General features: G+C 42.8%; 1 protein-coding gene across 2 annotated transcripts in view; it reads right to left on the bottom strand.

Moving 5' to 3' along the window:
* Nucleotides 1-246: 246 nt before the first annotated feature.
* MPPED2 (metallophosphoesterase domain containing 2) overlaps nt 247-21,873 on the bottom strand; it is a 180,451-nt gene continuing 158,824 nt past the window's right edge. For both annotated transcript variants that reach the window (XM_057749214.1, XM_057749216.1), the window contains exons 5-7: nt 7,226-7,341; nt 3,099-3,212; nt 247-496 (exon numbers count right to left, since the gene is read on the bottom strand). In XM_057749214.1, coding sequence (XP_057605197.1) covers nt 378-496; nt 3,099-3,212; nt 7,226-7,341 — 349 coding nt within the window. In that variant the 3' untranslated portion in view covers nt 247-377. The remainder of the gene's footprint in view (nt 497-3,098; nt 3,213-7,225; nt 7,342-21,873) is intronic.

Here is a 21,873-nt window from a genome sequence, read left to right as displayed (position 1 = left end):
ACACTGCCTACCTGTTTCTTTTTTTTTCTTTTTTTCTTTTTTTCCAGCTTAAAGCATATCAAAATAAGACTTTTGTCACCTTTGCAAAAGAAAGCTTGGCTGTCCTTTGGCGAACACTAACAATTTACAATGGCGTGGCCTTTGAGAAAACAGAAGTCATTTTACAAATTCACAATGCTCCTTTGATTCCGAATGGATGCCCCATTTAAAAAAAAAAATAAAGAAGAAGCACAACCTCTAGCATCATTTGTGTTCCAGCAATTTACAAAAAGAACTCACAGGATCTGGAAATAAACAAGGAAGAGAATGTAAATTTATAATTAGAAAAATGGCAGTTTTTAGACCTTCCCTCACTTTCCAATTGGGCATTTGGAGCTTCAGGAACCCTGTGGGTTTGGAAGGTCAAATATAATTGGAGGGTTGGTCGGTTGAAAGCTGACTGTACACGTTGAGGCATTGATGTACGTTGTATAACCGTCGGTCATAATGCCGTAACCTGTGGAGAGAGAGTGTCACAGTTACCGTAAAATATACAAATGGTAGTGAGTCAATGCAGGGCCATCATATAAGGAAAACAAAAAGTCTTTGCCAGTGGGCAGTGAGATGAAATTCAGTGGAGCCTCCTCCAGATATTACAGCTTTCAGAAGCTGCCTAGAATCCTCTACTTCAAAGAAAAGTGATTCTTTTTTTCTTTATTTCAACATTAGATTTGTTGGGGAGAAGCTGTGATTTCTTTACTAGTGAGAATAAAGAAAAAACACGTTTTCTCTCTTTTTAAAATATGATTTTCATTTCAAAGCCCTGTATTAACTATTGAGTTCCGGAGAAGAGAATGAGTAACATAAGAAACTCCTCGGGGGCAAACACATCCGTTATCCAAACCCCAAATGAGCTTCAGGACAGGTGAGAAGGCAGAGTATTGCACTGGGAGTTGGGAGAGGTGAATGCTTAGCTTCCTTACCTATGAAATAAGCTCTAAACTGCCTCAGTGGAAGTTAACAATAAGTGATCTTCTCTTTCTTGAACTGTGTGGCTTTGATGCTGAGTTCCATTTCATTCAAAAGAATCAGGTAATCAAATGTCCAAGAGATCTGGACCCCACTTCCTATGCTTACCTGGACACTGGATCAAGCGAAAGCACTTCGTATAGATAGTATAAATCTCTTGTGACCTATTGGAAGAAAGCTAAGAAAGCTTCTCTGGGTCTTTGGGACGTATGTTCCTTGTATAAATTTTAACATGTTGAAATTTTTAGCACGTTTGCAAGTTTGCACATTTCCTTGGATACCTTATATTTTGTCTTACAGCCTCTGCAATTAAGTCTGTAATTCTATGTTGGTATTAGGCTCTTATGGTGCAGAAAAAAATACGTCTGTGAAAAAAGAAAATTATCAGGACTTATAGAAATAACTGATAAGGGATTTTTTTTTCTTCCATTTGCTACGATTTCTCCAAGTAAGCCTGTGGAGAACTTAATGAGGGTCAATGGAAAAATCTTTTAAGAAAAGAAGCATTTAAAACGTGCACTGTTCAGTTCTGAGGTCATAAAGTCTTGTTATCTCTCTCCATCAAGAGGCTGGTATTTGCCCTCTCTCTGCCCTCTTCAGCTGTCTTAAGCGAATAAAAGCAAGACAAGTTTATTTGAATATGATCTCCTCCCTTTTAAGCAAGTTTATTATTTTGGGACTTCAGTGGAATTTCCCAATTGTCTGGCTAGTTTAAAGCTAATTAATGATTTAAAAAAAAAAAGAAGATGAAATGCAAACTCACAGGCACGATGCAGGAATTCAAACCTGAAAACTGCTCCCCAGAAATGCTGTTTAGACACCGTCTCCCATCCTTTCCCCTCCTCCCAGCCTGTATCATGCCTTAGAGAAGTGCCCTTTTTTTCAGGGAGTATGGCTTAAAGTCAGGGCAGGATGATATCCACTCTCGGGGAGCTGCCCCTCCACACCCCCCTCACTTTCCATCCACTTAGCTCATACCTGCACTTGGAGCAAGCTGAATATTCTCTGGTCTCTGTAGGATGACTTTCAACATGTTGTTTATTACCTACCTAGCCAGGAAGCCACTGAATTGAGGGCTTTGAAAAGCAAACTTTGTTTTTTGCTGTGTCAGGCCTAAACTCCTCACCTGCCGGTTCGTAAATAACTCCAGAGAACAGCCGTGAGCAGAGGCTGGAGTGTATATGGAGGCTGTCCACGTACGTGCAGCCATTGCACACAAACATCTGTACCCAGGAGAGGCTGGCACGGCCAGAAAACCTAAGGCCTGATGAAAGAGGCTTCGGGCCTGTCCCAAGGCCCAGTTACCACTGGTTTCAAAAAGTCAGGAGAGACAGAGCCTAGAGTCCTGAAGGCTCCCGTGAGGCTTTCAGGTTCTGTGAACTTGCTTCCAGCTTACCTGGAAAGGCAGAAAACAGCAACTGGACCAGTTCCCATCTAGGGGAGATTTAATTATGCTGTTTAACCTCAGCCCGAGCTAATAGCGCTGATGATTTCTGAGAAGTTGGAAATGGTTTTCTGAGATTAATAAGGAAACGTTACCTGCAAATGTGCAGGTCCTGTCACTTCAGTTCTATACCTTTCATTGCACATCCAAAGGTATTTTGGGGACAAAGTCTTGTCTTCCTGGGTTTTTGTGTACATTCCATATGAAAGACAATTTTTATAGGTAGAAGAAGACAGAGAAGTTATTTAGTCTAAAATCCAGGCCATTTCTTCTAATGCTCTTAAAGAGAAAATCTGTCCTTTATTCCCTCAGGGCTGCTCTACAAGCAGTGGTTTCCAAATATTCTTCATCAGAGCCCTGAGATTCCACAAGTTGTCTGGGGTTAGTGCTGGGTTTTCCAAAAGATGGGCCAGACCTGGTTTCTTCCTCTCCACTCTGCTTAGAAGAGAGCAGCTCTACACAAAACACTTCTCAGCTTTATATGCAAGTGTTTCTCCTAGCATTTCATCTCATGGAAGGATTCCACTGGTAAAAAGAGTTTAGAAACCACCACGCCAGTTATTCGCGGTGTAACCAAGGTCCCCATTGTGAATAAGGTCACGGATCATGACCCAACATGCCGTGAACCCTGTTCTCCTGGTCTTACCTTCATGGATGCCACCAAACACATGGAGTTTGGGCCGGACTCGCCTCTGGACTGTGTTTAAAAGCTCCACGCAGCCCACTCGCTGAAGTTCCTTCGGAACCCAGTCTCGAAAACCTAAGAGTAAAATGCAATCAATACTCTTAATTTTCTGTCTTCAGGTAAGGTTTCATTTAGACTTTCAGGAAGCCATAACTCACAGAAGGTTTATTACATTATCTGTAATCCTAGCCTCTCCATTAAAGCTCACAATGGCTTTTAAGGTACTTTTCACTCGTCACTTTGTCTTCTTTAGGTTCTTGAATTTTTTTTTTTTTGGTTGCCATTTTTTTTCCTGTTAATTAACATTTTCTTTTTTTTCCGTAAGGGATTTGATTTATTCAGCGATGGGTTTCAAATCTTCTTCATGGACCCAATGACATTTATTCCCGGCAGTCCCATAATCTCTCTTTTTCCCTCAATTCAGTTACTTTCTCTTTTTTTCTATTGTATCTCTCTTACGGCAGTCTACTTCCAAGACGGTTCAAAGAAGAAGGGCTAGGAGGGGCTTCCTGTAAACCAGCCACAAAATACTTTTGTTATTTTTATATTATTTTTATTTTTAAAAATTTTGGTCGCACCATGCCACATGTGGGATCTAAGTTCCCCAACCAGGGATCAAACCCACACCCCCTGCAGTGGAAGCACAGTCTTTAACCACAGGACCCCCAGGGAAATCCCACCTTGTTCTCTTTAGACACATCAACTCTCTCTTTTTTTTTAACAGACAATAAACTGCATATATTTAGAGTGTACAATTTGGTATCCCAATCTCCCATTTCATTCCCCCCCAACCCTCCCCACTTTCCTCACTTGGTGTCCATAAGTTTGTTCTCTACATCTGTGTCTCTGTTTCCACTGTGCAAACGGTTGATTTGTACCATTTTTCTATAGTCCACATGTATGTGTTAATATACGATATTTGTTTTTCTCTTTCTGACCCGTTTCACTCTGTATGACAGTCTCTAGGTCCATCCATGTCTCTACAAATGTCCCAGTAGACACATCAACTCAACCCTTGGTGGTTCCTGATGACCCAAGCTTGGGAATGCCAAGTTCCTCTCCAGTCTCCTTTCTAGCAACAGCGCAACCATGGTGACCCCGTGCGTGGTGGCATGCAGCAAGCTGGGGCTGATTGACTACTTTTATGTAGAAGCCACTTCGTTCTACGTCTAATGCAGAAAATCCATAAAAACTGACATCAATTATAGCAAAAGTCAGCTATCTGAATGATTATGGCCCGGAATGGAATCCAATCACCTCCGTGGGATGGGTGTAAAGAAAGCAGATAGGACCAAGGGTTAAATCATAATCAGTGGAAATCCATTCCATAGCTCCACTAGGTGATTTCTACTATTCAGAAATGATCAGGCAGAAAGGGACAGGCCAGCTTACTCCACTTTGTTTGGCAAAATGGGAGAAATGAAGGTTTAGCATCTCTGTAAAGACATATTGGCTGGTGAGTGGCCAGAGAATATGGGAAAAACATCGGATACAAGTAGGAGCCCTATAAAAATCCAATCAGGATTTCAAAACTTCGTTAATTAGAGGGAAATATCTCTAATCCACAGTGATTGGCATATTCCCTCATGGATGTGTTTTTCTTGAGGAGGGAAAACATCTCATTTCATATGCAGTCACCCGAGAAAGTGTCTTGCTCATACCATAATAGCGAAGTCTCATGAGCCATGGCTCCCACAGCAGGAGAGGATTCAAGGCCAATCCCCATGCCCACCCCCTACCTCCTGGTCCAGAATGTTCACAAGCATCCCGATAACTACACTGATTACGGTTCAATGCTACCTTATGAAAATTTTGCCTGACCTTTTATTTTGGAACTCCTTGATGTAGATCTTACTCTGCTATATGTACAGCCACTCTCTGGATTACTCCATCTTTACAATAAAGAGAGGGATGGTAGCCTCTCTATTAAGAGTTCCTGGGATGTCTGAATTCTTTGGGGGCCAGAATTCAGACTTGCTGTTACCGCCACTTGCTTTTGTACCAAAATGAATGACTTGATGAAGTCTGCGAATCAAATGTTCTGTTCGGAGTTATATTCCAAATAACACCTCAGGTATGTAAACGTTTCCTTGCTGAGGGTGCCCAAGCCCCTCGCAGTAAACGGCGTACGGGGGATTAAGCCCACACCTAACGCTGCTGCTCAGGGGAAGGATCAAGTTGGCTGGGATGTGGTCTCTGTAGGGTCTCACTGTGTAACTCATGCTGAGCAGAATATTTAGCCAGCAATTTAATGATTCAGTTAGTCTCTAATGATTGCAAAGTAGGGAAATTAATTATGGCTTGATAAAGGTTATTGATAAATATAACCTTGTAAAACCTGCAGGGGGGTGGGATGGGGTAGGGAAAAAAGCATTGGGATGGTGCTTCTGAAGCTTTGAAAAAGTCAGGAAGTACTGATCTTGTGCAAATCTGTACAATTTTCCCGTCTGCAACAGGACTGGCTCCCCTTCTCTTGCTTCCCTCCCACCCCCCAGCATGAAAATGTGCCACTGTGGCTCATGCCCTGGTCCTCCCTTCCACTGCTTCTTTGTGAAACACAGAGCACTTTCCTTGTAAGGGCAGGAAGACAACACTAAGAGATGTGGAGGGGAAAATATCTACACAGATTAAATTCGCATTCGGGGATGCGTGTTAGATTTTTCTATTTTTCAGGCTGACAGAGGAGGGATGTGACATGGATAGCAATCCCAAACCGCAGAAAAAAAAAATGATGAACATCATTTATTTTTGTGTTGTTTTCCTCCTCTCTCCAAACCAAGATGATCACGAAAATGTTTCCAGCCATGTACATTTAACAATTTGTTAAGAGGACAGATTTCATGTCATGTGTTTTTTTTTTTTTTTTTAACAAATTTATTTATTTATTTATTTATTGGCTGCATTGGGTCTTTGTTGCTGCACACGGGCTTTCTCTAGTTGCAGTGAGTGGGGGCTACTCTTCATTGTGGTGCATGGGCTTCTCATTGCAGTGGCTTCTCTCATTGCAAAGCACAGGCTCTAGGCACCCGGGCTTCAGTAGTTGTGGCATGTGGGCTCAACAGTTGTGGCTCGCAGGCTCTAGAGCACAGGCTCAGTAGTTGTGACACACGGGCTTAGTTGCTTCGCAGCATGTTGGATCTTCCTGGCCCATGAATCAAACGCATGTCCCCTGCATTGGCAGGCGGATTCTTAACCACTGCGCCACCACGGAAGTCCAGTGTGGTTTTTAAAACAGTTTTTAAAAAAAGGAAATTCTCCCACTAAAAGGGAAACATCTGGATTGCCTGAGCATACCTTAGTTTGACAAGGAAAGGTGCCAGTATAATAGACACCCAGCAGTTGGAAGGATCAGGGTGGCAGTCCTGTTTGAAAAATGTTCTGTGGCTAAACCAAACCACTAAGAAGCCCATAAATAATTAGAAGATCGTTATATAAATCAAATAATCATCTGCTGACCCATAATCTGGGTTACTGAAGGTAGCTTTGAAGCACTGTAGCAATCTAAATCCGGGTGCAGGTTAACTATATCTATAATATGAGTATCTCTAAGTAATGTTCAACGGAAGTCCTTACTTAACACCTTAGCTAAAAGAAAAAAAGGATTCTTTTCTTGTATAATTAGCTCAATGTTACACTTAGAGATTGCTATGTTTCACTATTATATGGAAAAAGAAAATAAGCTCCTTTCAATGAAAGTTTCCATCATTTCATTACCATTCAAAAGCCCTGTGATTGGGAGGTCTGTATCTTCCCTCCATTCCCCACCACACCCCCTCACTCCAAAGTGAATATAATTCTTAAAATAAATGATCAAGCTCAAAAGACTGTGCTGCTCTACACTCATCTGATTTTCCCTGACTTGACTAAATCAAAAAATTAAATTTCAAGAACACCTGTAAACCCAGCAGAACTGCTGAGTTTAATTATCATACTGGGTTGCTTTAAAGACACCGACTTTTCTTTCTGTATTCACTTTTTCTTTTTTTTCTTTTGGAGGAAAATGATTATGTCCCTGAAGCATTATTCATTATGCTTGGGGAAAAAAAAAGGCATCACATATAACGAAAGGACACCTTTGCTTCACTTACCTAGAGGAGGTCCGTGTGTCATGAGTATGTCAATGCCCTCAGGGATGAGGTTCCACTTGTCCAGCAGAGACTGACCTCTGGGCAGGTTAAAGCCCCATCCATTAAACCACGGGGTCCTTTGGGGGAGATAATGCACATGGCATCAGGCCAGTAGAGCCACGTTTCCGCTCTACACTAGTTTTCTCTCACACATGCATTCCCCCACGGTTTGCATTGCTCTCTTTTCTCTTTTTGATGGTTGGCCCTGGCAGCAGGATGCTTTTTTGTTGACTGCTTCAAAACCAATCCATTTGAAAGCAAGTGTGGAGCCTACAAATTGTTCAACTAGAAAGGGGCACAAGAGCTTTTACAGTGGAGATTTTCCCAGCAGACCACTATCAAAATCTTAACAATGCTTTTGTCTTCCCCCAAATCTCAGTGCTTCCAAAAGTTGCCCAGCCCAGATCTGAAGCATGTCCACCTTTCCTGTAGTGCCTCAGGCCTAAGAAATTCTATCAGTACTCCTTCCTCCTCATCACTGTGGAATGGCTTCACCAGAAAGATTCTTACTGAAATCCTTGGGGGAAAAGGACAAGTGCTCTGAAGGCAGAAACCTCCGCACATAGGGATGTTTTGAACATCCTGGACTGAGAATGCTGAAAAAACATGGTGGGGGGTGGGGCGGGGGGGGTGCGGAGTCCTGAAAGGTGAGAAGGGACACAGTGAACAAAATGTGCAATTTTTCTCCTGTCACCAAAGGGGAGATTTCTGGGGACACCCTTGGTCACTCTGGAATCCACTCTCCAGACAGTGAATGTGAGCACTCCACCATCTCAGGGAACTTCTGCTCCAGGAATGAGTTTCTGAGATTGATGCTCTATATAGAAACAAACGGGGTCTTTGTCCATCCAGTGAGCATTTCTAACTGAAGCCAAAAATGTCTCTACCATTTATAGCAACGGGAGAAGAATCAATTTTTCTCTACAAATACTACAGGCTAAATCACATCAGAACAAAACAGTGCCCAGTGCTGCCCTCTTCCCAAACATCTAGATGTAACCATTATTTTTTTGAAACCGACTCTCTTTTGTTCTATAGGAAAATTCTAATTTGCTAGGGAGTACACGTCAAAGACAAGTTGGTCAATTTTCTGGCTAAGCCCAAATTTTCCCTTCACCTGAAGCAGCCCCTTACTTACTGAGAGGTAACCCTGTGTACAAGGGAACCTGACCTGTCACAGCTAATCAAACAGGGGGCATTATTATTTAATCATGGGCCAGACTAATTAGTCTCTCAAGACTTTGTGCTCAGAAAAACCAACCATCATTCTTTTGGTGGTGGGCATGCATAGTCAAGGCCAGAGGTGAAAGGATGGCACCGAAAGCCATGTGAAAATCCGCCTTACAGGTGAGAACTGCAGTTCCCACTGAGATGGCTGAGAGAGTAAGTTCCAGAGGTAAGAGACTGGGTGGTCTCAGCTGAAAAAAGAGAAACCAAGGAAGTATCTGACTCGGTTGTTAATCACTTTGCGAGTCCCTAAGACATCCTCAGGAAGCGTACTTATAATAACAATAGCTATAGGATAACAATAATCATTATTAAAGCTATTATTTATTGAGTGTTTATGTCAAGGTACTATTTTAAGCACTTTATTTGTATGAACACATTTAAACCTCACAACAATCTCATGAGGTGGGTCCAATTATTAACCGCATTTTACAGATGAGGAAACTGAAGCACAGAGAGGTCAAGTAAACACAACCAATAAACTGGACATAATCCCACACAGTCAGGTTCCAAACCCAGACTCTCAACCACCATGCAATTCCCTTCTCATATATGACCTGAATTTACTTACTAGTTGCCCTGAGTGACCCCGCCCCCGTATTCTTTCCAGTTTGTGTCTTATTGCTTGAAGCCAAATGAGCTCTGAACTAGAATAACGTATCAGCTTCATGGTTCTGAAACCCAGCCATAAGATGCTGGAGTGCACACCAACGGTTTTCGCCTGCCTAACTCTTTTTCCCCTTCTTTTTGGTAACAACATTTGAATTTCTTCTGGAGTACGTTTCCCTCCCCCTCTCAGCTCATGTGCTCTGGTAAGGCTGACTCATCCTTGCTCAGAATAAAGCATGTGTTGCTTCTCCCTGAGCAGTGATTGGTCTAGGGATGCACACTGACCCAAGCTGGGCCAATGAGAGTCATCCTCAGGATTTTGTTGGTGCTACCTAAAGAGAAGTCATGGTTTCCTCTCTGGGATCCCATCTTGAGAACTACGTAAACCTGCTATTGCCTGGGAGCTATCTTAGCCACCAAACAGATAGCTTGTGCTTGAGGAGCAAACCAACATAAAGAATGCCAAGCTAAGAAGCAGTGCCTTGATGAACTTGTTGGACACGGGGAACCAGCTGTGCTTGAAGCCAATCACATTTTTCTTCCAAGTGATATAAGCCAGCAAAATCATTTTCTTCTAATTAGCTTGAGTTAGATCCTGTTTCTTGCAACTGAAAGAGTCCTAATATATACAGTTACTATATTTAGTGTAGAAATGACCTATGTACCTATGGTTGGCAATGATTACCCACCTCCCCAAGATGGCCATGTCCTAACCCCTGGAACCTATAAATATAGTACCTTATGTGACAAAGGGGGATTAGAAGTTTGCTGATGGAGTTCAGGAGCTAATCAGCTGACCTTAAACTAGAGAGATTATCCTGGATTACTTAGGAGGGCCCAGTGAAACCACAAGGGTCCCTAACAGTGGAGAAGGGAGGTAGAAGAGATTAAAGTGATGCAATGTAAGAAGGACTCAGGCTGCTGTTGCTGGCTTTGAAGAGGAAGGAAGAGGAGCACAAGCCAAGGAATGTGGGCAGTGTCTAAAAGCCGGAGAAGGTAAGCAGAGAAAACAAATGCTCCCACAGAGCCCCCAGAAAGGAACACAGTCCTGTCGACACCTGGATTCCAGCCCCGTGAGACCCATGTCAGATTTCTGACCAACAGATTGTGAAGTAATAAATATGTGTTGTTTTAAATGAATGGATAAAGAAGATGTGGCCTATATACACAATGGAATACTACTCAGCCATAAAACGAATAAAATTTTGGCATTTGCAGCAACATGGATGAACCTGGAGGGCCTAAGTGACATGTCAGACAGAGGAAGGCAAATGCTGTATGATATCACTTATATGTGGAATCTAAAAAATACAACAAACTAGTGAATATAAACAAAAAAAAAGAAGCAGACTCACCAGATATAGAGAACAAACTAGTGGTTCCCAGTGGAGAGAGGGGAGGAAGTGGGGGGGGTGGGGAATATAGGGGTAGGGGAGTAAGAGATACAAACTATTAGGTATAAAATAAGCTACAGGGATATATTGTACAACACGGGAATATAGCCAACATTTTATAATAACTATAAATGGAATATAACCGTTAAAAATTGTGGACCACTATATTGTATGCCTGTATATATAATATTGCACAGCAACTATACTTCAATTAAAAAATATATTTAAAAATAAATATATGTTGTTTTATGCCACTAAAGTTGAGGTGATTTGTTACAGCAGCAATAGAAAACTAATACAGTATCTAAACTGTCTGAGCTGGTTATAAAATCCAGGGACTATGAGTGGCCTGAGACTCCCCTGGTACACAGCCCATGTTCAATCAGCACAGCCCTTTCCACAGTCACACTGTCTTGTTCATCTAGATGCAATGCTTTTGGTTTCCTCTGAGGAAAAGGTAGTGCTCACGTTCTTATCCCAGGCCGTCAGACTTGCACCAGGCATTGTGAGTATGGGGGTGATGCCTGGTAGACCCTTTCAGAGCTTCATGAGTCAACCCTGCTCTCTTTTACCTTCTAGGACTCCCTGCCTTCAGGATCTTAAACATTTTCATTAGATTCTAAAATAGAGTTTTCCCAGTTTGGGATACACATCTTTCCCCTTTCTTTTACAATAATAACCTTCTTCCATGATTTGTTTTAAAAGAAAAAAGAAAAAAAAAAACGGGCAAGTTCAGAACCCAATGAAGACTCAGTGAGCATTCTGGCGTGAGAGAGAAAAATAAGCAAAAACATCTGTCTTCCTAGATTTTGAAAACAAGCTTCTGGGCCTATGGTTCTTGTCTGCATGGTGAATAAAGAGGGGTTTGAAAGAGTCCCAAGCACACCCAAGTAGCTGGTACAATGAGGGGCTCTGATTTCACTGCCAAAGTCTGTCTGAGGGCAGTCAGCCCCTGAACCCCCAGGATATCCCAGGGGCTTCCAGAGTCAAAGAAGGGCGCTTATTTGTTCACTCTTTCCAGTTTTCCCTTGTAGAATTTTCTCTTGGAAACCCATAGCCCTATTCTTCCAGGAAATGCTCAGTTTTACAAGTGCTCTGTAAAAGATTAAGGCAGGTCCACGGTCTAGAGATACCTTAAATTTTATTTGGTTAATGTTAAGCCTGTGACAAAACCCAGACATTTCCAAGTTAAGGGTAAACTTTGAAAATGTTTGGCTTTTCTTTTGACTCAAACCCATATGTGTATGAGAGGTTAAGTTATACGAAAATGAACATCTATCAAGTCCCTGATACGCTTTTACGCAGGGGTTAGGTTTTACATAGACTATTACATTTAATTCCTCATAATAATTCTTAAGCTAGGCATTATTAGCTCTGTTTTTAGATAAAAAACCTGAAGATCAGTGACATCAAGTAATTTATTCATATTCCCATGATTGGTAAGTGGCAGAACCAAGATCTGAACCCAGATCTGCTGGCTGCAAAGCCTGTGTTCTTTCTTTGCACAATGCTCCCAGCCCAGTTTTGGTTGGAATTCAAGGGACAATGTCTACTGCCTTTGGCTCTCACATGCATAAAGTAAACAGGGCTGATTCATACAGTCTCCAAGGCTGTACACTGTGCAGCTCCAGAGGGCTCCACGGCATTGTGTGATGGAGGTGGCTCTCAGTGAAAATGCAGTGAGACTTCAACAATGCTGGTATGGCTTTCCTGGGATGCTTTCTGTTCCTCTAGATCCTCCAGATCAGGCCTTTCCCACAAGACAGTGACCAGGCAATGGGAAAAGCAGCCCAGTAATGGGCTCCAGAATTATCCCAGCATGGTGTAATAAATGGGGCATACAGAAGTGGGAGACCAGTGTGCAATTTTGCATTCTAGCATCAATTCACTAACGTGAAAGACTCTTAGATAAGAGAAGGTCCTCAGTGGGCCAGTTTCATCATCTGAGCAAAGAATGAGTGGGTGGGTGCGATTATGAGAGTTCAGGATGGCTTTCAGGCTGCAGAAATCTTATGCAGAAGCCCAGACCCAAGGCAGACACAGGCAGGGGCGTTCTTGCCAGGGGATGGGGAGGAAGGGGCTCTGAACCTGCTCATTCACTCAGCCCCCTCCTCCTTCCTGACCTAGCCTCTGAGCACAGCTGGCAAAACCTGGCACTTGATAATCTTCCTGTGATCCAGAAATCTCCAAATTCTATCATTCTGTGCAGGCTATCAATGCTCTGAGTAAATGCTGTGAATTGCTCTCAATGAATTACCTAAACTGCCTATAAGGGACAGAGTCCTGTGTGGGAGAAATAGCTGCACAGAGTGGAGACCGACCCTGTCAGCATCAATGAATAATGCTTTATCCAGTTGAGTTTCAACCTGAAACATGAAACCCCAGCAGTGAGCCCATCAGGGGTTCACTGGAAAATGTGTGCACAGCCAACCTCCAGAGCCCCACAATGAGTTCTGCTCTATAGCAATGGGGAGGCGAGGGCGGAAAGGAGGAGAAGGAGGGAGGAATCCAAGGGAACAATATCTACTGCCTCGGCCAAGAACTTAATAATTAGCTGTGACTAACAAACGCCACATGGGAACCGACTTGTAAGAAAATGTCCCACAAAGCACCCTATTGCCAGTGGGCCAATCTGAGCCCGTGACTGCCCCTCCTAGACAGGGATTAGAGAATCCTGGAAGGAAGGGGAGTACTTCAGCTGCCTGAAGCCAGTGGACCGAAGACTCGGATGGAAGCTGGGGATGCTTTCAAGGCGCCCTCCCCCTTGTTCTCAGAATTAGAGGCACTTGGCCTCTCCGGGCTGAGAGTCCACGGGCAGGTGCTATGGGAGTTCACATAGGCAGAACTTGTTCCCAGCAATGTCAATACAAAACAGGTTTGCTCTCTGGAAGCACGTTGAGATGAAATCGCTGCAAAGGTCACCTGTGTTTGCCGTACACAATGCTTTGGTGCGGGCGGAAGGGAGCTGCCGGAGCGTAAATCCCAGGTTTGGACAGGTGAATGGCCGTTCACTCCCCCAGCCACTTCGGTGGGGGCTGGGCGCACCCCAGGAGAGCAGGATTTGGAAATGAGCAGTTGGTACTTGTTCAGCTCAGATGGGCTACTCAAGTTCACAGCCCTGCTGTTGGTCCGTGCCAACAAATTCCCCAGGGACCCTGGGTCCTGGGCTGGCTGCATCACAAAGACTTGGGATTCTTGTGACTACTGTCTCCTGGGTGCCTCCTACAGAGATTAGGGCTTGGAAGCCCTAAGGGGGGCTCTGCTGGGATTCTGCATGAAAGCTGTGAAAAGAAAAGTGTAAGCTCAAGGAACATCCAGACTTAGCTAAGAGCCGGCATGCTGGCTGTGCCACCTAAAACTACGAGAAGCTGGGGGTTTGGTAAAAGTTAGCCATTCTTGTTTTGGAGGCAGTGGGTACGAGCATGTATTACGGAGTCAAACAAACCCATGTTCAGTAGGTCTGCTGCTTATTGGCTTCTCTGATCCTCAGTCTTCTCATCTTTCAAAAAGAAACAGAATATCCGGCCATGTGGATAAAGTGAGATGAGATAATTTATGTAAAACTTTTGGCAGAGAACTGCCACAGAGTATTACTGTGCAGCCTCTAATTTATATATGATATATACTGGCACCATGTGCATATGTACATATACATGTGTGTACACACACACACACAACTGCTCGTGGTATTTTTTTTTCTCTCTAGAATCTCCCAAGCTAAGGCTCATCAAATCATAGACCCTGCTGCTCCAGACTCTGGAAAAGTCCCCAGCGCATAGGCAAGCATTGCTAGATGGCTAGATAGAGCCTGATTTCCTCCGGCTGATTACTTATTAAAACGTACTTCCTCAGCTCACCTTTGAGTGGAAGTTTTTCAGAAAGGCACTCACTCCCTCGCCTGCTGGCTGGCTCAGTCTTGCATAGACAATCCCATGGAATGTGAGCGCGCAGGGCAAAACGCTTAGTCAAGGCTGCTTAGCCGGCAAGTACAGGTGGCTAGGTTTTGACAGGATTTTAAATTGGGGAAGTTCAAGGAAGGGGTTTGCTTTGGGTCCCTGGAATATTTATAACAGGGGCTCAGAGAAGTTCATTGGAGGAACCAACACGCTACTAATTAAAGCCATCACCGCCGCCTGGCACCTCAGTGAAGCAAAACTCAGGAAACCAGGAGCCAGTTTCCACATCCCCTTTCTTTTCTAAACGGTGGTGCTTCAGAATTGCAACCTCCTCCACGCTGGGCATTCCCAGCCGCCATCGGCCCCTCTCCGACTACACATCACACCAGGTCCAAGGGAAGCTAATTTAACCACCGCTGGTTAAAATCACACCGCACTTCACAGCGCCTTTCACATGCCATGAAGCTGTCATGATAATTCTTGATCTCTGGCTCACCTGACAGCTCAGCCCTCCCTTGACTGCAAAGCTTCCCGTCAGTTAGAAATAGCAGTTTCCCTGGCACCAGATGTGTCACCCTGAACATCCAGATGAAAGGCAGACACCTGCCCCGTGCCCCTCCTTGCCTCCTTTTCTCTCCGTAGCTCTGGAGTTTGTTTAAGAAGCCAGCTTTCTCCCTCCTCAAGTCCCTCCACTTGGCAGCCTGGAAGTTACTCTTCTATGCAATTAAAAAGCTGTCTTGCATTAGCCCACGGAAGAACGTCACCTCTTGTGCAGCAAAGAGACGCACACGGTAATTGACATTGCTGGGAGAGAGATGCAAAGCTTAACTTCAGGGCAAGACTGACATTCCGGGAAGCTGCCTGGAAAGCCCACCTCGCCCAAACCACGGGCTCAGCTGCCTCCAAAGGGCAGGGCTGGCTTCTCTCACACCAGCTGTCTAGTCCCGTCACTTCACTATGGCTTTGTAGCTTGGTCTCTCGTTATGAGGTCCTTGGGATGAAAGAGAGAGTGTTTTGATAAAGGGCAGGCCTGGGTGGATAACGTGGTCTGCTGCCACAGACAGGACAGGAACAAATCATACCCGAGGTAGTCACCTGAGGCCCATGAGCTACAAATAGGGGCTTCGTAAACCAAGGCAGCACACACCGCTGCCCTGACAAACACGCAACGGTGTCCCCGTTTTGTAACTAATAAGGAGCAGGTGTCAGAATTAAGCCTCTGTTACCCATTTTCCTCTCTGGCTGGAAAGGAGATGGTATAAGCAGAGTTTGCTTTAGGGGCCAAGAAGAAAAAAACCACCCTGACCTGTTTTTGAACTTGCTGTGCCCTGAATTATTAAAAATAATGTTACAGCATCGGCCTGGCCCTCCCAAGCATACCTGCCTTTAATCTTATAAACAAGTTCACAGCAGGAAGAGAAAGATTTTCAATCCGTTTCCCTCCCATAGGGCTGTGAGGGAGAGTACTCCCATCTACCATGCAAAGAGCCTGACAGGGCAGAGGAAAGACTGTGGAAGGACTTTTGTCTTGGTGGGCAGGTGACGTGGACTTGGGGTTATGCCCTGGTGCTTCCAGATGTGGCTCTCTGTCTTGTGGCCGAGGAAACCACAGGACCAGGTGCCAGGGTGCCCTGCCAGGGTGGGCCTTGAACTGAGCAGCCTCAATGGGACCTGCGTTAACTGAGATCTAATCCCTAGCAGGGATAATTCCTCAAAGAGAGACATCACGGCCAGGTCTGAAAGAAAAAGAAGGCTCAATGGGTGGAGAGAAGTAGAAAAACGAAAAGCAGTATGCATCTTTTTTCCAGTAATTTCTATCGTGATAAAATAAATATAACATAAAATTTAATATTCTAACCATTTTTAAGTGTACAATTCAGTGGCATTAAGTACACCCACAATGTTGTACAACCATCACCACTATCCATCTCCTGAATTTTTTCATCATCCCTGATAGGAGCTCGGTACCCACTGACAATAGCTCCCCATCTCTCCCTCCCCCCAGCCCCTGGCAACCACCATTCTACTTCCCGTCTCCACAAATATGACCCCTTCAGGTACTCCATGTAAGTGGAATCTTACCGCATTTGTCCTTTTAGGTCTGCCTTATTTTGCTTAGCATATATTCAAGATTCATCCATGCTGTAGCATGTGTCAGAAATGTATCCCCTTTTATGGCTGAAAAATATTCTACCATATGGGTATACAGCATTCACTTTTTTTCATCTAAGGTTTCGGAAAGTCCAGGCTGTGCTGGGCACTAAACTTGGTCATAAGGCACCATGGATGATAAGTCTGAGTCCTTTTCTTCAGGAAGTGCACAGGTATTGGGTTGAAAGCTCAGAGGATAGGATCAGTATAGTCCTTCTGGGGCATTTAATCATTCAACAGACATGACCTGTATGCCTGTTATGAGCCGGGTTCTGGCCAGGTAGTTGCAGGGAATACAAAATTGAACAGTTTCCAGGATAAACCGCAGCTCACCATTGCATAGGTAAAATTACCCTGGACAGAAGTCTTTAAACACTGATCTTCTCTCCTAAATTACCTAATTTCTGAAGAGCCTGGGAAACATCAGAATGATCTGTGAATGAATCCAGCAATTCCAAGTGCAGACTAGACAGGAGGTGACCTGCGGCACGGCTGGCAGGACTCTCGAGGGGGGAGGTCTCCTTCCACATCCTCCTGCACACCCCTTGAGAAGGCTCTGCGGCTAACCCCAGGACACTGAAACACAGAACCACAACCTACTGGAGCCTGAGCCTACGAGGGCAGCATGTGTCACATGCCTGGCTGGCTCTAAAGCACAGGACAAACAGGACAGGGGAGGAGGCGGGATGATTGCCAGGTACTCAGCAAACTCAGCACAGAGTACCTGCCCCCACCCACTACCCTGCAGACATGTCACAGAAACCTAGCCAGAAGAGGGTATTTTTCTAACTTAGATTTTCCAAAAGAGTAAGAAAAAGAAGAAAAGTGGGTTCAGGATTAGCTGGATTTGATCTTATTACATAGTGAACTCTTAAGAATTGATGTAACAAGACAGGGATGGACTGATACAATCTCTACCCCCAAACAGACGAAAGTACAGTATTTTATTATGTTTAGTTTAGAACGCGTCTGTGTTGAGTGTGTGTTGTCACACATTCATTTTGCTAACGCTGTTTTCTTTTTATATGGTTTCATATTTGGGGGGACAAGGGGAGGACTGCATTGGTAAGAAAGCCTGCTCCTGAAAAAACAGACCCAAAGAGAATAAGTGATAAGTGGACCATAAAAAACTAGGCAGCCACTCATTAAACATAACAAGGAAGAATGGAAGTTCAATGACCTTGGCCTGGTTCACCACCGTGTCCCTAGCACCTGGCACAGAGCAGATGCTTAAGTATTTGTCAATTGAACTGAACTAAGAATGAGTGTTCATGAGGAGTTTGTAACTTCATGAGAAAATGTGCATTCCGTGAAGGTCAGTGGAAAAGCCAATCTGCAGATCAGTATGGACACAAGGATGTCAAAAATGCTTAGACAGAAAAAGATGGCGGCGAAGTAGAGAGACGTGGAGTGCATCCCTCTCCACAGATGCATTGGGAATGCACGGAAGGAGGCAGTCATTCCCACAGAGAACCAGCTGAACACCAGCAGACGGCCTCGGACACCGGAAAGGGCTGCGGAGAACCTGACATAGCCGACTGAATATTCGTCTAATCCAATACTTGGACATTAGTCTGAGGCTTGGACAGTCTTCTATAAACACCTCTATCACCAGGACAAGCAACCCCAAAAGCTTGGACAACCATGAGGAAACAAAGAAACACCATGCAGGCAAAGGAGCAGGAAAAAAACCCACAAGACCAAATAAATGAGGAGGAAATAGGAAAAATGCCTGAAAAAGAATTTAGAGTAATGATAGTAAAAATGATACAAAATCTCGATAACAAATTAGAGAAAGTACAAGAAACAGTTCATAAGAACTCAGAAAAACAAACAGCAATGGATAACAAAATAACTGAAATTAAAAATACTCTAGATGCTCTAACCAGCAGAATGACTGAGGCAGAAGAACGAATAAGTGAGTTGGAAGATAGAATGGAAGAAATAAACGCCACAGAGCAGGAAAAAGATAAAAAAATAAAAAGACTAGAAGACAGCCTCAGAGACCTCAGTGATAACCTTAAACGTACCAACATTCGAATTATAGGCATCCCAGAAGAAGAAGAAAACAAGAAAGGGTCTGTGAAAATATTTGAAGAGGTTCTAGTGGAAAACTTCCCCAACATGGGAAAGGAAATAATTCACCAAGTCCAAGAAGCACAGAGAGTCCCATACAGAATAAACCCAAGGAGAAATACACCAAGACACATATTAATCAAACTAACGACAATTCAACACAAAGAAAAAATATTAAAAGCAGCAAGAGAAAAGCAACAAACAACATATAAGGGAAAACCCATCAGGATAACAGCTGACCTTTCTACAGAAACTCTGCAGGCCAGAAGGGAATGGCAGGATATACTGAAAGTCCTGAAAGAGAGAAACCTACAGCCAAGAATACTTTACCCAGCAAGAATCTCATTCAGATTTGAGGGAGAAATCAAAAGCTTTCCAGACAAGCAAAAGTTAAGAGAATTCAGCACCACCAAACCAGCCTTACAACAAGTGCTAAAGGAACTTCTCTAAGTAGGAAACACAAGAAAAGGAAAACACCTACAAATACAAACCCAAAACAATTAAGAAAATGGTAATTGGAACACACATGTCAATAATCACTTTAAATGTAAATGGATTAAATGCTCCAACCAAAAGACACAGACTGGCTGAATGGACACAAACACAAGACCCTTCTATATGCTGCCTACAAGAAACCCACTTCAGACCAAGGGATACATATAGACTGAAAGTGAAGGGATGGAAAAAGATATTCCATGCAAATGGAAGTCAAAAGAAAGCTGGAGTAGCAATACTCATATCAGACAAATTAGACTTGAAAGTAAAGACTATTAAAAGAGACAAGGAAGGGCACTACATAATGATCAAGGGATCCATCCAAGAAGAACATATCACAATGGTAAATATCTATGCCCCCAATATAGGAGCACCTCAATACATAAGGCAAATGCTAACAGCTATAAAAGGGGACATCGACAGTAACACAATTATAGTGGGAGACTTGAACACCCCACTTACATCAATGGACAGATCATCCAAACAGAAAATAAATAAAGACACACAAGCTTTAAATGACACATTAGACCATCTCGACTTAATTGATATTTATAGGACATTCCATCCAAAAACGACAGACTACACTTTCTTCTCAAGTGCACACGGAACATTTTCCAGGATAGATCACATCCTGGGTCACAAATCAAACCTCAGCAAATTCAAGAAAATTGAAATCATATCAAGCATCTTCTCAGACCACAATGCCATGAGACTAGATATCAATTACAGGAAAAAAACTGCAAAAAATACAAACACATGGAGGCTAAACAATTCACTATTAAACAACCAAGGAATCACTACAGAAATCAAAGAGGAAATCAAAAAGTATCTAGAAACAAATGACAACGAAAACACAACAACCCAAAACCTATGGGACGCAGCAAAAGCAGTTCTAAGAGGGAAGTTTATAGCAATACAGTCCTACCTTAAGAAACAAGAAAATGATCGAATAAACAACCTAACCTTACACCTAAAACAACTAGAGAAAGAAGAACAAAGAAACCCCAAAATGAGCAGAAGGAAAGAAATCATAAAGATCAGAGCAGAAATAAATGAAAAAGAAAGGAAAGAAACCATAAGAAAAATCAATAAAACTAAAAGCTGGTTCTTTGAGAAGATTAACAAAATTGATAAACCATTAGCCAGACTCATCAAGAAAAAAAGGGAGAAGATGCAAATCAACAGAATTAGAAATGAAAAAGGAGAAGTCACAACGGACACCTCAGAAATACAAAACATCATGAGAGACTACTACAAGCAACTATATGCCAATCAATTGGATAACCTGGAAGAAATGGATACATTCTTAGAAAAATACAATCTTCCAAGACTGAACCAGGAAGAAATAGAAACCATGAACAGACCAATCACAAGTACAGAAATTGAGGCAGTGATTAAAAATCTCCCAACACACAAAAGCCCAGGACCAGATGGATTCACAGGCGAATTCTATCAAACATTTCGAGAAGAGTTAACACCTATCCTTCTCAAACTCTTCCAAAATATTGCAGAAGGCGGAGCACTCCCAAACTCATTCTATGAGGCTACCATCACCCTGATACCAAAACCAGGCAAAGATGTCACAAAAAAAGAAAACTACAGACCAATATCACTGATGAATATAGATGCAAAAATCCTCAACAAAATACTAGCTAACAGACTACAACAGCACATTAAAAAAATCATACACCACGATCAAGTGGGGTTTATCCCTGGGATGCAAGGATTCTTCAATATACGCAAATCAATCAACGTGATACATCATATCAACAAATTGAAGGATAAAAACCATATGATCATTTCAATAGATGCAGAAAAAGCTTTTGACAAAGTTCAACATCCATTTATGATAAAAGCTCTCCAGAAAATGGGCATAGAAGGAAATTACCTCAACATCATAAAAGCCATATATGACAAACCAAAAGCCAACATTGTTCTCAATGGAGAAAAACTGGAAGAATTCCCTCTAAGAACAGGAACAAGACAAGGGTGTCCACTCTCACCACTGTTATTCAACATAGTTTTGGAAGTGTTAGCCACAGCAATCAGAGAAGAAAAAGAAATTAAAGGAATCCAAATTGGAAAAGAAGAAGTAAAATTATCACTCTTTGCAGATGACATGATACTATATATAGAAAACCCTAAAGACTCTACCAGAAAACTGCTAGCACTCATTGATGAGTTTAGTAAAGTAGCAGGATACAAAATTAATGCACAGAAATCTCTTGCATTCCTATACACTAACAACGGAAGAGCAGAAAGAGAAATTAAGGAAACTCTCCCATTCACCATTGCAACCAAAAGAATAAAATACCTAGGAATAAACCTGCCTAAGGAGGCAAAAGATCTGTATGCAGAAAACTTTAAGACATTGATGAAAGAAATCAAAGATGACATAAACAGATGGAGGGATATACCATGTTCCTGGATTGGAAGAATCAACATCGTGAAAATGACTGTACTACCCAAAGCAATTTACAGATTTAATGCAATCCCGATCAGATTACCAATGGCATTTTTCACAGAACTAGAGCAAGAAATCTTACGATTTGTATGGAAACGCAAAAGACCCCGAATAGCCAAAGCAATCTTGAGAAGGAAAAATGGAGTTGGTGGAATCAGGCTTCCTGACTTCAAACTATACTACAAGGCCATAGTGATCAAGACAGTATGGTACTGGCACAAAAATAGAAAGGAAGATCAATGGAACAGAATAGAGAACTCAGAAGTAAGCCCAAACACATATGGGCACCTTATCTTT

This window comes from Hippopotamus amphibius, chromosome 9 (assembly GCF_030028045.1).
Source record: "Hippopotamus amphibius kiboko isolate mHipAmp2 chromosome 9, mHipAmp2.hap2, whole genome shotgun sequence".
In the NCBI taxonomy this organism is placed as follows: Eukaryota; Metazoa; Chordata; class Mammalia; order Artiodactyla; family Hippopotamidae; genus Hippopotamus; species Hippopotamus amphibius.
Note: the sequence above shows the minus strand (reverse complement) of the source record. Positions and strands in the feature narration are given on the sequence as shown.